Source organism: Bison bison, unplaced genomic scaffold (genome assembly GCF_000754665.1).
Source record: "Bison bison bison isolate TAMUID 2011002044 unplaced genomic scaffold, Bison_UMD1.0 scf7180017864374, whole genome shotgun sequence".
Classification (NCBI taxonomy): domain Eukaryota; kingdom Metazoa; phylum Chordata; class Mammalia; order Artiodactyla; family Bovidae; genus Bison; species Bison bison.
The window spans coordinates 755,124-770,772 of NW_011494946.1; the positions used below are offsets into that span (position 1 = coordinate 755,124).

General features: G+C 44.0%; 1 protein-coding gene across 1 annotated transcript in view; it reads right to left on the reverse strand.

Moving 5' to 3' along the window:
- Nucleotides 1-2,927: 2,927 nt before the first annotated feature.
- KCNH8 (potassium voltage-gated channel, subfamily H (eag-related), member 8) overlaps nucleotides 2,928-15,649 on the reverse strand; it is a 492,651-nt gene continuing 479,929 nt past the window's right edge. Inside the window, exon 17 of the mRNA XM_010856748.1 lies at nucleotides 2,928-3,626. Coding sequence (XP_010855050.1) covers nucleotides 2,928-3,626 — 699 coding nt within the window. The remainder of the gene's footprint in view (nucleotides 3,627-15,649) is intronic.

The window sequence follows — 15,649 nt, forward strand, 5'->3', positions numbered from 1 at the left end:
TGTCATTCTGCGCTGTTCTGGATATGGGAGAGTCCTGTTTGTGAGCATAATGGTGATGACGGTGGTTTAATCACTAAGTCGTGTCCGACGCTTGTGATCCCGTGGACTGTAGCCCGATAGGTCCTCTGTCTAAAGGATTCTCCAGGCAAGAGCACTGGAGTGGCTGCCATTCCCTTCTCCAGGGGATCTTCCCGACCCATGGATCAAACCTGGGTCTCCTGCGTTACAGGCAGATTCTTTACCAACTGAGCTACAAGGGAAGCCCGATGGTGGTGAGGGGAAAGGTTAACAAGGGGTAGAGTGGGGCTGATTCACAGGAGCCGGGGGCCCTTTTGCAATACTCCCTGGTGCTTGCTCATTCCTGTCCAGCTGCAGACGTGCTCACGGCAGCTGGGTCTTACAGCCACTAAGTCAGCTGTCAGGAGTAGGCACAGAGAAGGTGACTGGCTGGAAAATCACGGGCATATTTCCAGGAGTGTCACTAGGACTTTCCAAAATCCCCAGAGCGTGACTGATTTATCCCATGAATGCATGCTCAGTCCCTGCACTCGTGTCTGACTCTCTGTGACCCCATGGACTGTAGCCTGCCAGGCTCCTCTGTCCATGGGATTTTCCCAGAAAAGAGTACCGGAGTGGGTTGCCTGTGCCTTCCTCCAGCGGATCTTCCCAACCCAGGGATCCAACCTGCATCGGCAGGCGGGTTCTTTACTACTAGTGCTGCCTGGGAAGCCCAATTTACCCCACAGGTGTGCTTAAAAAAGAAACACACCAAAAACAAATGCTTTATTTTACTCATGGACTTCCAGGGAAATTAATGACAAGTACAACTTCAAAAGGCAGCAGGAATAGATTTGAACGTGAAAGGAGGGGTACCCAGAGTGGCCACGGGGTATTGGGGCTGTTATTTAAAACAGTGTGACTGGGCAGGTTAAAAAAGTCTGTGTCCCAATTATTCATCTACAAAATGGGAATAAAACAATAACTTTAACATTGTTTGACTGTTATGTAAGGTAACATAAGGTGTTACTCCTTAAGCAGGTGTTGGCACATAGTCAGTGCTCACAGATCAGAATGCCAGGCTTCATCATTAGTCTCTGATAGCCACGCTAGTTTTCCAAAAAGACAGCAGAACCAACCCAGTGAGTTCTATTGGAATGGTGCTTAAAGTGATGATGTGGGTCACGATGAGCACATCGTGCTCAAATGTGTGCCTACAAATACACGTTAAACCCTGCGTGTTGCTTTTCCCTCAATGTTCCCATTCACTTGGGTAAGGAGAGATTGAATTTTTTTTCTTAGAGAAGCTTTATTTTCTTTCTCCTGCTCTAGCCAATTTTAGGGTATAAGAGTCACACACCAGAAGTCTTGCTTTGTGTAGATGTCTTTAATAATACAACTTTCAAATTATTTATTCTTTGCAGTGGGAAATGGGAACAGGGGACTCCAGAAGGTGAATTCAGTATATTCTCTAAGAACATCTTAAATGATGAGGCCCTACACATTCTTAACCATAATAAACCTGAAGCAAAGGCATTTAAATTATTACCGTGCCAGCATCTGAATTTGGATATCGGTTGAGGTGTAGAAAGCATTATGGGTCCTAGACTGTCTCCAGCATCCTAGCTGTATAACTGCTAGGGCTTTATTTATTTATTTTTCTCTGCAAAATGAGAATGAAAACACCTGCTCTTCATAACTTACAGCACTGTTGAGAGCTTTCAAGAAACAAAATTAAAGTGCTGATCCAAAGCAAGCTGGCAGCCCTTTTACAAGTTAGAGTTCCGAAATTCTGGCTTCATTTTGGAATGTTCACCGGTCTACACAAGCTCTCCTGAAAGATAAGCACAGAGGAAGGACACACTCAAGTTTTTCTTCCTCATTGTGAGGCCAAAATAGTTTAATGTAGTTGCAGTCTCATATTCTCCAGACCAATTTTGGGTTCCAGAACTACACATAAGATGGCTGGAGGAAAAACATTTATGTGGGCACGGTGAGGGTAGCCTCAAGTCAGGATTTTACACGAGTCCCCAGAGGTAGGGTGGATTCTGCCCCCAACCCCCACCATACCAGACCCTCTGTCTGGTATGAGGTTTTTATCTCATTAATAAAATATGATCTCACTTTTTTTTGTAATCCAGAAGCTTGAGGATACATTTGTTGCAAACTGCATGCAGATAAAAGGGGGTGGGCTTCCTTTCAAAACTACATCCTCTTAATAATAATTTTTGATCTACTAGACGTAACAGTAGTGCATTTCTTGTTAAAACAGCAAGCTTTTTTTTTAACCAAAATGAAAACATTCATTTCTTTATAAATAGTTTAAATAGTTTAAATACATATTTCATACCAAGGATATAAAAATAGCCTCTCTTTTTTTTTGATAAATAAAGACATATTCATTTACATGGCAAATAACGTGCAATAGCTGACCGCTGGCCACCGGCTCTGTGTGACTGATTGTCTAGGAGATGACATGCAGTGATAACTGTCCACTCGTCTTGTATTTTTGAAAAGCAGATCAGCAGGAACTGTGTACTCCCAGGGCCCACAATCTGGATATTGTTCAGGAGTGACACGCAGGCACTCAGGAAAAAAACCTTTGCTGCTCTTCTGAAAAGCCACCCAGGACATGAGTCCACACATTCTTCGTCTGGGACCTGTAGCTGCTCAGACCCTCAGGGTCTTTGGGCTTTCACCAAAGTCTGTCAGACAGACCGGTAAGTTAATCCCTGCACAGGAAAAGGCTCCTGTTTTGTCTCTAGGATGTAGGAAGTATCTGCTGCAGGATGGAGGTGGTTCTGCCCTGGCCTGGGTCCCGTTTTCCACGGGTCTGCCCAGTCTTCACGCTGCCAGGGGCAAGCAAGGCCACCCCAGGCTGGCATCCCGCAGTGACGGGCAGAGGTGGGCACCTGCGAGGTGCACTGACCTCATAAGCGCACGACCCTGTCATCCTTCCCTTCTGCTGTGCTTGCGACCATTTCCAGCGGAAAGCTCTCCAGGGCTTCGGTGGAGACCGATGCCCGTCCTTCCCGCTCCCAAGATCCCGGCAGATTTTCCAGACTGAAGGAACTCACGGCGCCCTGGCCCAGGCTCCCCTCCTCCGATCTGCTGGGGAGAACCAGGTGCAAAGACGTCTCTGAGGAGGAGCAGACGGAGGAGGAGAGGGTGGCCGAGATGGACTGCAGCGGCGTCAGCGTCGTGTCGGACTGCGGGGAGACGCACCTGAGGAGCTGCCGGCGACCTTCCTGGACCAGCTGGCAGTGGGCAGGCGCGTGATCCAGGCTCGGGGAGGCGCGGAGCTCCCCGCCCGCAGGACTCTGCTCCTGGGCTCCCAGCCGCTGGGGGCTGCCCCCCGCCGAAGAGGGCCCCACACTCCATCTGTCGGGGGTGACACTCCCCTGGCAGAGCTGGGCTGGGGTGTAGGTGGCGCCGGCGGCTTGCAAGTGTAGACAGGGCTGGTGTGTGCTCCAGGTCATGCCGCCCTGGAAACCGGAGGGACGCAGAGAGGCGGTGTGCAGAGAGCAAAGCCGGGACTGCTGCTGCGGCGACAGGACGTGCTCAAGAAGCTGCATCACCGTCTTCATGTCCCTGCCGAGCTGGGAGACCTCCTGAGTCAGCGTGGTTACCTGCGTGGACAAAGCAGAGCGGAAGGCAGCGCTCAGACCAGCAGGGCTGTGATTTCAGAGCGCGAGGAAGGGAAGGGCGGTTTCCCAGTAAGAAGGTCCGGAATACGGCTTTGCCTCCAACTCCAGCCAAGCCGGAAGGGTGACTGAGGAAGCTGAGCACCTGATCTAAAGCCATCCTCATTCTGAGGAGACCTGGAGAGATGTAGTCTGGTTTTTTTTTTTTTTTTTAATTGTTTACCTTTATTATTTTTTATTGAAATATTGTTGATGTATAATGTTTCAGATGGATAACAAAGTGATTCAGCTACACACATTGGGTTGGCCTAAAAGTTCATCCTGGAACTTTTAGGCAAACTCAATACACACACACACACACACACACACACACATTTGGGGCTTCCCCAGTGGCTCAGTGGTAAAGAATCTGCCTGCAATGCAAAAGCCACAGGAGACGTGGGTTTGATCCATGGGTTGGAAAGATCCCATGGAGGAGGGCATGGCAACCCTCCAGTATTCTTGCCTGGAGAATCCCATGGACAGAGGACCCTGGTGGGCTATATATAGTCCATAGGGTTGCAAAGAGTTGGACAAGACTGAAGCGACTGAGCACTCACACACACACATACTCCTTTTCAGGTTATTTTCCCTTAAAGATTATCACAAACCATTAAGTAGAGCACCCTGTGCTATCCAGCAGGTCCTTGTTGGTTTTCTAGTTTATATACAATAGTGTAAATTAGTAAACTCCTAATTTAGCCCTCCTCCCCCCTTTCTCTCTTGGTAACCATAAACTTGTTTTCTATGTCTGTGAATCTCTTTCTGTTTTGTAGATAAGTTCATTTGTATCATTTTTTTAAGATTACACACATAAATGATATCATATGATATTTGTCTTTGACATTCTTAATAAGTGATTTGAGCGTCTTGGACAAAATTAGAAATATAGGTCCATCAACTCTGCGGCTGCTAAGTCGCTTCAGTTGTGTCCGACTCTGTGTGACCCCATAGACGGCAGCCCACCAGGCTCCCCCGCCCCTGGGATTCTCCAGGCAGGAACACTGGAGTGGGTTGCCATTGCCTTCTCCAATGCATGAAAGTGAAAAGTCAAAGTGAAGTCGCTCAGTTGTGTCCGACTCCCAGCGACCCCATGGACTGCAGCCTACCAGGCTCCTCCGTCCATGGGATTTTCCAGGCAAGAGTACTGGAGTGGGGTGCCATTGCCATCAACTCTGGTACCTCTTAAATACAGCGTCTTTTGCTTCCTCTGAGTTAGTGGGGTGCTCCAGGGTGCACACCCCCCACCCCAGACATCTCAAAGCGATGTGAATCTAAAGATAAACACCATGGGGACCCAGGAGGGCTGGGATCCATCAGTGATCCCAGAATCACTGTATCAGAAACCTGCAGAATTACTGACACAACCCCAGTTGTGCAGTATGAGCTTTATTCTCTTTTCTAGGTGACACACTTAGTCTGTGTAAGACTTGGAAAGGAGACGTGACCCTCAAGTTCTCAGGAACACTGAAGAGTCCTCATTATCTGTTTTACACTTGAACTAACATTGTAATTCACTGGAGGGTTTATTTTCCTAATAACCACACTGCTTTTTTAACCATGGAAGACCACCAGAAAATTCAATTTGACTTAAATCCAGCTTTTCTGGATTTTTCAAAGTGAGGAAAACCTGTATTTCAGAAAGCAGGACACACACCTATTTTCTAGTCTTTGGTTATGTTCATAACATTCATGCACATGATAACATCTTGGCTTCATTGCTGTAAGACTATTTTATAAAGGACTTCCTCTGCCTTGATCCTACTGTTGTGAACCACAAATTCCAGCACAAGCAGCTGAACCCATTGGCCAAATACCGTCAAAAATAAAGAAGACCAAAGAGCAGTTCAGTTTCAATGAAGCCAAAACCAATGTTGCTGTTTTGGTCAGACTTTTTTTTTTTTTTTTTAGCATGCTTATATATTCCTAATTCACCCAGTAATTTCATTCAGTCCACTTTCTGTAATTGCAGTAAGAAACTAATTCTCCCTGGCAGGCCCATCAGGAGGTAGTGCCAGTCAAATCAGGCATTTTTAAAAGGCCAGAAGGTTTTTCCATGTTTCAGGCAACCAACTGGTAACACCTGCCTTGAAATTGCCAGACCAAAAATATTTCTGCCTTGCAGTTAGGGTGGAACTCAAGGGACTCAATCTAATACTTGCCCAGGCTTTTCAGCAGATCTAAAACTTTTGGCAACAAAAAAGATACCTCTGAGACTCACCTTTAATAAGCGAAACCATGAACCTGAGAAAGAGTCTGCGTGTTTCAAAATTTTCATGGCAGGTAGTCAATTTCACACCCTGCCAGGCCTCAGTTCTAAAGTACCCAGTAGACACGAGTCACCTCTGCATCTCACACAGCAGGCATTCACCCAGGGCCTCTATCTTCAGTTGATTAGCGCTTCCATCAAAATTTCAGAAGAGAAAGTTGATACTAAATGAGATGTTTGAAGGATATGTTAACCATTCATTCTTGTAGGTTGTCTAAGTTAATGCCTGTATCAAATTGACCGGGGCTCAGCTCCCAGTAAAAATGCTTTCAATTGGCCTTAGCATTGAATAAAGACATAATCTTTGAAGCATGGCTTTGCATTTTAGACACGTCAACAGTTATACTCAACAAATAAGTAAATAATACAACATGCTTTTAGGTACACTTTCCTACTGGACCGACAAACAGTACTAAGAGCATCAGGAGGACACTATTACTTTCCCATCTGTAAAGTGGGGACACTACAGCTCAGAGGTTAACTGACATTTTAAAAATATTTGGCTGCATCGGGCCTTGGCTGGCTCTGAGTGCAAGGGCTTAGTTGCTCTGCAACATGTGGGATCTTGGTACTCTGACCTGGGATCGAACATCCTGCAATGTTCGATCTCCAAGAATCTCCCGCACTGCAAGGCAGACTTAGCCGCTGGACCCCCAAGGAAATCCCTAAATGACATTTTAGGTGCAAGGCAGACCTAGTCACTGGATACCAAGGAAGTCCCTAAATGACATTTTAAGTTCTCTTATTTCGTGACTGACAGTTTTCAGTAGGGAATTCCAGCTTTCTAGGTTTGCTGCTTTTTCTATTATGGTATCTTACCTCACAGAAGAGAAAATACTGGTTAAGAGTTGAGAGATTTTTGCTAACATAGTCAGAATTTGTGAGGAGCATGGATGATGCAAACAGGAGCCTCATGTTTAAAAGCTGTCTGAAATTAGTTCATTGTTCTTAAATTCCACATATAAACGGTATCATATGTTTGTCTTTGGCTTACTTCACTTAGTATGATAATCTCTAGGTCCAACTTATATGCAAAAGAGGTATAGACCCACTGACGTAGGAAATGAGTGGATGGTTATGACAGGGGGAGTGGAGGGGGTGAATTAGGATCTGGGGGCTAACATCCACACACTATTAAACAGATAAGCAGACAGGATGACTGTCCAGCACAAGGAGCTCTACTCAGTGGTCGTAATAACCTATAAAGGAAGAGAATCTGAAGAAAGATGCTCTCTCCCCAAAAATAAGAGACCAATCAAGCACAGTCAAGCCTCTTCACAGCAAATTATATCAATGGGCCACCAACAAAAAAGGTTTGTAAAAAGGGAAAACCTGGAACTGGGCAATACGTTAATAGACATATTGCTGATGAAATATTTTTTTTTTTTTTTTTTAGCATTCAGAAGAAACCAATATTTTCCTATGGTTGGGATACCTCTCTATGGCCGCATTCTTGACACTGAACTTTTTCTATGCCACAATTTTGAGGCCCTGAGCTTTGAATGGGAACTCCAGAATCTTGAATGGCTCCAGGAATGTAAACAGCATTAGCATTTTCATTAAAAAATTACTACATTAGCTTGAACTAAAAAGAAGCAGAGAACCCAAGGAAATAGAGCCTTCTTTAGCTCTAGAGGGCAATGTTCAGTTCACATCAGGGAAGGTTGCTGTCACTGTGCCACTGGGAACACACCCCTGCACCTTATTAAAGCTTCATAGGGAGTCAATCCCTGTTAGGTAAGGGACTTTCCCTTTGTGAGGACAAAGCACTGGAGAGATGGCAACCCCTGCAGATGGAGGCTGGTGTCACTGAAGGTGACGACGTCCTGCCACACAGAATATGGTAGAGCTTCATAGCACTCTTACCTTCTGCGTCCTGCTGGGCTCGCTAACAAAATTCATTCTGAAACAGGAAAGGCTTTACTCTTAATCAAATGCAGAAAGCAAAAAGGCCAACTTCTCTACTTTTCAAGGATGGTATTTTTCACAGTACAGATAAGAAGATGATCACTAAAAAAAAAAAGGTTGTTGGGACTACTTCGCGATCAAGGCTAAGTCCGCTTAAGGAGATGTATTCAAAATACAACATGAAACCGGAATGCTGCAGATCGGTCAATAGAAGTAAATAAATCTCTCAGATCCAATGAACCAGTTTTTTTCCCATTTACCTTCAACTGCTTCAACGTCTTCTGTCACTCACATCAGAAAGCAGAGCTGGTATTACAAAGCACCTCACAAGTCTTGATTTTTTTTAAATCGCTATTTTAAAAATCGAAGTATAATTGATTTACGGGCTTCGCGGGTGGCACTAGAGGTAAAGAATCCAGCTGCCAATGCAGGAGACACAAGAAATATGGGTTCAGTCCCAGGGATGGGAAGACCCCCTGGAGGAGGGCGTGGCAACCCACTGCAGTGTTCGTGCCTGGAGAATCCCACGGACAGAGGAGCCGGCTGTGGTCCACAGGGTCATGCAGAGCTGGACACGACTGAAGCGACTTCGCATGCAGCCACAGCTGACTTACAACGCTGTATTCGTTTCAGGTGTGCATAAGCTGGTTTAGTTATATGCACACACGTATATCTTCAGACTCTTTTCCCCACAGGCTATTACAGAATACCGAGTAGAGTTCCCTGTGCTTGTTGTTCATTTAAGTAGTGTGTACGTGTTGACACCAAACTCCTACTCAGTCACCCCTGGCCTTTCCCCTTGGGTGACGGTAAGTTTGTTTTCTATGTCTGTGGGTCTGTTTCTGGGTTGTACATAAGTTCATTTGCATCATTTTTTTAAGATTCCACATTTACGTGATATCATAAGACACGTGTCATTCTCTGACTTAGTGTGATAATCTCTAAGTCCGTCCATGTTGCTGCAAATGGTATTATTTCATTCCTTTTTTGGCTGAGTAATACTCCATTGTATGTATATACCACTTCTTCTTTATCCATTCCTGTCGATGGGTGTTTAAGTTGCTTCCATGTCTTGGCCGCTGCAAACTGTGTCTCCACTTGGCCCCGTAATGGCCCATTTCCTGCATTTTCCCCCTCGCCCACCACCCATCTGAATACACAGCGAGTCACATCTCACTACCCTTGTGAAGGCCGTTCCTCTGGGAAGGGCTCTTCTCCTCGGTCCCTTTCTGTCTGGTAACTTTCTCTGCCTTCACACATCTAATCCCACGTTTCCTCTGCAGAGCTTTTTCCTGACAGCTCACTGATACTCACAGGGCAGTTTAAACCTTAGACAGTGCTGTCTGCCCCAAGGAGGCTCTGAGTTCCATGAGAGTAGTCCAGTATCTCCTGGACTCAGGGCAATGCCCAGAACACAATGTGTTTCCAGTAAATCTTAAACGTGTAAATGAATTCAGTTCCTGCCATTTTGAAGGACTTTGGTTCTCACATCACCTTCAATGTTTAAGTTATCTCATGATTTTGCCTTAATTATCATGTGGGAAAGATTCCCACTACAAAATTACTTTGGAAAATCTGTAACTGGGGCTCTTTACCCCATGTAAACATGCTAAAAATAAGTATTAAGACTCTTAAAGTTTTTGTATATGAATTTCCTGAATCAAATCCTTGGGTATTTCCCAGTTTTTATGAGCAGGTGGCATTCCCACCACTAAGAATCCTTTTCATTTTACTGTGTTTCCTTCACAATTGTAGAAATAGGTCCCTTTAGGCCAAGACTTCTGCTAGACTTCATTCATCCTTCTGCTTTGTCATACATCCTGATATAAGCTGGATTTCCATGGGTAGTTTTGATTCCCTGGGGAAATTTGCTCTGTGTACTGACTCCCATATCTCACGATTACATTCAGAGTGCCAAGTGACAAATTCAATTAAGTTATTCAGAGCAGTTTTACGCTGAAATTTGGCAAAGGTTTTCCATCCCTGGTTGCCATCCTTCATGGCTGTTTTAGAGTGGCCTTCTGATTATTGCTACTTCCAAATATAGTAAAGAAACCACAGCTTATCAATAATACACATTATTCTTTTACTTGTGTATTAAGTTACACTTTCTTTACTCACTTTCCCCTCTTCTTTCTCCTCTGCCTTCTCGTGTTTCAGTGGATAAGAATCCATCGGTCTTCAAAACTGTTGGCCAAACCAGTTCACCACTACTGTGTGTGTGGGCAACTGTTCCTAGCCAAGATTTCTCTCGGCCTTCCAAAATCCCAACTGTTAGGCAGAAGAATCGATGAAAACACCATCTGTGCTTCCAAGTAGTTCAGTCTTCTAGCCAAAACTCTGGAGTATCTAAAGGTTCTTCCCTTCTCTCTCTCCCGACACCACACAGCTGACAAATCATGAGGTTTAGAAGGCTTCCTGGCAGTGCGTTCCCTCTTTTGAGCAGCATCTCCACCGTGAGTAGAAACGCCTGTGTGTGAACAGAGCTCTCAACCATCCATGATAATCCGCACGCTGATCTTGCCCTACCGCTAAAAAGGGAGTCGTGAAGTACCACAGTTTTTCTATTTCTGCCATACCCACGTTTCCTCCGAGCTTCTGTCGGCCTAGAAACCATCATCGCCTGCATTTCCAGCCTGGGTTTCCCCTTTTGTGTTTAATTTGTTTCACTGATGTGATAGCACGTCTCATCCTCCTGAGTCATATCTCAACAAGGGCTTTGTTGTGATGATTAAATCATATGATGGATGTTAAAGTTTATCCCCCAGAAGACTGGTGTTATGCCAGAATTTCAGGTGTCTGTATTTAATAATGCAACACAGTCACTGAACTTAGTTGAAACGCTGGTGAATATTAACCCAGGAAACACCGAGCCCAAAGGAAATAAAAGCCAGCTATCTCTGTAACTGCTCTTCAGCCTCAGCATGGAGAGGTAAACCATTCCTGTTAACACTTTGACATAGTTAATATTGGAAGAAACAGAGTCTCCACGTTTCAGCCTTTCCTCGTGTGTATCTTTCCAGGAGCAAATGGTCATAGCAGTAATCAGAGCTTTTGAAATTTTTGATTAAGGTCCTGTATCTTTAAGTCTGGGGTTTCCCCAATGGCTTAGTGGTAAAGAAACCACCTGCAATTCAGGAGCCACAGGAGACATGGGTTTGATCCCTGGGTTGAGAAAATGCCCTGGATGAGGGCATGGCAACCCACTCCAGTACTCTTGCCTGGAGAATCCCATGGACAGAGGAGTCTGGCGGGCTACAGTCCATAGGGTCGCAAAGAGTTGGACACGACTGAAGCGGCTTGGCACACGCGCATCCTTAAGTTTTGAGTAACTGCAGTCAGATGGATTAAGAATTCTCTAAAAATGATGCGTGAGCTAAAATACAATGATACACAGCTTGGTGTTGATAGGAATCGAGTAAGGACCAGTGTGAGGCAGGGGTGGGGCAGGTACGATGGTCTTTATCTTTTCATAGTAGCCCAAGGCCTTGCAAAAACCCTGCCATTGATTGAGCTGTTCAAAAAGCTTGTTTGGCTTTTCCTGTTACAGTGTGTGGAAAAACCCAAATGCACTTTTTGGCCAACACAGTGCAAATCTTTGTTGATACATGAGTAATTTAATAAACGATAAATTGCATGGTTAATCTCTTACTATGAGTTTGTTATTTTCACTTGAACTTAAATAGCTTTCTCCAGTTTCCTCTAAATAGCACTGCAAGACGCAGGAGTGTCACTGTAACTCTGGCAGGTAAAAATGTTGCACATGATCTCCTCCCACGGAAGCCCCCATCATGTCAAAATAGCAGATTTTGAAAACATTGTCAAATATGATAAATGTCAAACATTTATCAAACATGGCTTAAATAATCCTTCTGTGGTGTTGGTGTCCTATGGTCCAATAACACCTGAATGGCCAGCTTTTAACACTGAGATTACATGAGTTTTGGTACAAGCACAGATTTGCTTTTGTAGTGTGTCTTTGAATTGTGCCTTTTGCAAACATGAGTGTGAGTTTCGTAATGAAGCCCAGAATGTGTCTTTGACAATATCTTTCATTCCACATAGAAAATAGCTTCATCTTATATTATTCCTGTTCTACATTTCTTCATCTCAGTTATCGGTATGGACTCTGAGTATAACTGAAACTTCAGTTGACAGAGAAAAAATGTGATTTCCATTTCTGTGCATTCAGTGAGCAGATGGGGAATGCATCTGTTGATAAAATCTTCTTAGCTTGAAGAGTTCTTGACCTGTCACTCAATTTTTGCCAAACATGTACACATTTTCCTGCCAGACACAATTTTCCTAAATTCAGGGGTGTTAATTACACCAATCGTCTCCCCCTGCCATGAACACATATACATTTTTACAAGCTCTGATTCAGGTAATTAAATGGTCTTTCATTTAATCCTTTGTTATGTTGCATATTTATCACAGGATTCAGACAAGTTCAATCAAACTCCATAAGCAGGCAAAACAAAAAAGACGATCGGCATAATTTCATCCTTGTGTTTTTTTGCTTCACAAAGCACTCAAAAACAAGTGACAGTCTTTTTATTTGTCAGCTAAATAATCATCATACTTGGCACTTGCATAAATTCCAGCCGAATGAAGATCTCTGTGCCATTACTGATGAAAGTTGTAAGTTTCGTCTACAGCTGGAGGGACTAGGCTGCAGGGGGTTAAGCGGCTCATCCAAGGTCACACAGGAACAGTACCAAGGGCTTTCCTTTCGCACATGCAACTGACGCTTCTCAAATCATAAGAGAAGAAGGCAAGCCTAGTGCGACCAACACAGAAAATGACCAGTTACAGTCTTGAAAGTGGTTACTCTAATGGTTCCAATGAATTTCTGCAAGCTCAGGCCTTGGGACCAACCGTAAAACTTCAGCTGTACCATGCGAATCCGTTGTCTGTCTCCCTTTGGTTGCTTTCCTCCTCTACCGTCCTGCTTCCTGTGACAGTTTGATTAGCGTCTGAATTGCTGTCTGGCTTGGGATCCTCACCACTATCAGGACCATGAAACCAAAGTCTGTCTCCTTTCAGAATGCCAACCGCCTGTCAAGAGTTAACACAGACGGGAACCACCTGAGGATCAGTGGGTGTGGGGCGGGGCCTGGAGTCTGCATTTCCAACAAGCCCGCAGGTACAGAGCCAGAGCCCACTGGTTCCAGCTCTGAGTCAGATCAGTAATCCTATTCTTTTTTTTTTTTTTACCATTTTGGCATGATTGGTTTTTATTTTTTTATAGATTTATTTATTTTAATTGGAGGCTAATTACTTTACAATATTGTATTGGTACAATACAATTGTACAATTTTGCCATACATCAAAATGAATCCGCCACAGGTGTACACGTGGTCACCATCCTGAACCCCCCTCCCACCTCCCTCCCCATACCATCCCTCTGGGTCATCCCAGTGCACCAGCCCCAAGCATCTTGTATCATGCATTGAACCTGGACTGGTGATTCATTTCACATATGATAATATACATGTTTCAATGCCATTCTCTCAAGTCATCCCCCCCTCTCCCTCTCCCACAGAGTCCAAAAGACTGTTCTACACATCTGTGTCTCTTTTGCTGACTCGCATACAGGGGTATCGTTACCATCTTTCTAAATTTCATGTATGTGCGTTAGTATACTGTATTGGTGTTTTTCTTTCTGGCTTACTTCACTCTGTAAAATAGGCTCCAGTTGCATCCACCTCATTAGAACTGATTCAAATGTATTCTTTTTAATGGCTGAGTAATACTCCATTGTGTATATGTACCACAGCTTTCTTATCCATTTGTCTGCTGATGGACATCTAGTTGCTTCCATGTCCTGGCTATTATAAACAGCACTGTGATGAACATTGGGGTACATGTGTCTCTTTCAATTCTGGTTTCCTCGGTGTGTATGCCCAGAAGTGGGATTGCTGGGTCATAAGGCAGTTGTATTTCCAGTTTTTAAAGGAATCTCCACACTGTTCTCCATAGTGGCTGTACTAGTTTGCATTCCCACCAACAGTGTAAGAGGGTTCCCTTTTCTCCACACCCTTTCCAGCATTTGTTACTTGTAGACTTTTGGATAGCAGCCATTCTGACTGGCGTGAAATGGTACCTCATTGCAGTTTTGATTTGCATTTTGCAAAGGCAAAATGATAGGATACTGAAAGAGAAACTCCCCAGGTCAGTAGGTGCCCAATATGCTACTGGAGATCAGTGGAGAAATAACTTCAGAAAGAATGAAGGGATGGAGCCAAAGCAAAAAGAATACCCAGCTGTGGATGTGACTGGTGATAGAAGCAAGGTCCGCTGCTTGTAAAGAGCAATATCGCATAGGAAGCTGGAATGTCAGGTCCATGAATCAAGGCAAATTGGAAGTGGTCAAACAAGAGATGGCAAGGGTGAATGTCAACATTCTAGGAATCACTGAACTGAAATGGACTGGAATGGGTGAATTTAACTCAGATGACCATTATATCTACTACTGCGGGCAGGAATCCCTCAGAAGAAATGGAGTAGCCATCATGGTCAACAAAAGGGTCAAAAATGCAGTATGTGGATGCAATCTCAAAAACGACAGAATGATCTCTGTTCGTTTCCAAGGCAAACCATTCAATATCAGAGTAATCCAAGTCTATGCCCCAACCAGTGACGCTGAAGAAGCTGAAGTTGAATGGTTCTATGAAGACCTACAAGACCTTTGAGAACTAACAGCCAAAAAAGATGTCCTTTTCATTATAGGGGACTGGAATGCAAAAGTAGGAAGTCAAGAAACACCTGGAGTCACAGGCAAATTTGGCCTTGGAATACGGAATGAAGCAGGGCAAAGACTAATAGAGTTCTGCCAATAAAATGCACTGGTCATAACAAACACCCTCTTCCAACAACACAAGAGAAGACTCTACACATGGACATCACCAGATGGTCAACACTGAAATCAGATTGATTATATTCTTTGCAGCCAAAGATGGAGAAGCTCTATACAGTCAGCAAAAACAAGACCAGGAGCTGACTGTGGCTCAGACCATGAACTCCTTATTGCCAAATTCAGACTGAAATTGAAGAAAGTAGGGAAAACCACTAGACCATTCAGGTATGACCTAAATCAAATCCCTTATGATTATACAGTGGAAGTGAGAAATAGATTTAAAGGCCTAGATCTGATAGATAGAGTGCCTGATGAACTATGGAATGAGGTTCGTGACATTGTACAGGAGACAGGGATCAAGACCATCCCCGTGGAAAAGAAATGCAAAAGAGCAAAATGGCTGTCTGGGGAGGCCTTACAAATAGCTGTGAAAAGAAGAGAAGCGAAAAGCAAAGGAGAAAAAGAAAGATATAAACATCTGAATGCAGAGTTCCAAAGAATAGCAAGAAGAGATAAGAAACCTTCTTCAGCGATCAATGCAAAGAAATAGAGGAAAACAACAGAATGGGAAAGACTAGGGATCTCTTCAAGAAAATCAAAGATACCAAAGGAACATTTCATGCAAAGATGGGCTCGATAAAGGACAGAAATGGTATGGACCTAACAGAAGCAGAAGATATTAAGAAGAGATGGCAAGAATACACAGAAGAACTGTACAAAAAAATCTTCACGACCCAGATAATCACGATGGTGTGATCACTGACCTAGAGCCAGACATCGTGGAATGTGAAGTCAAGTGGGCCTTAGAAAGCATCACTATGAACAAAGCTAGTGGAAGTGATGGAATTCCAGTTGAGCTATTCCAAATCTTGAAAGATGATGCTGTGAAAGTGCTGCACTCAATATGCCAGCAAATTTGGAAAACTCAGCAGT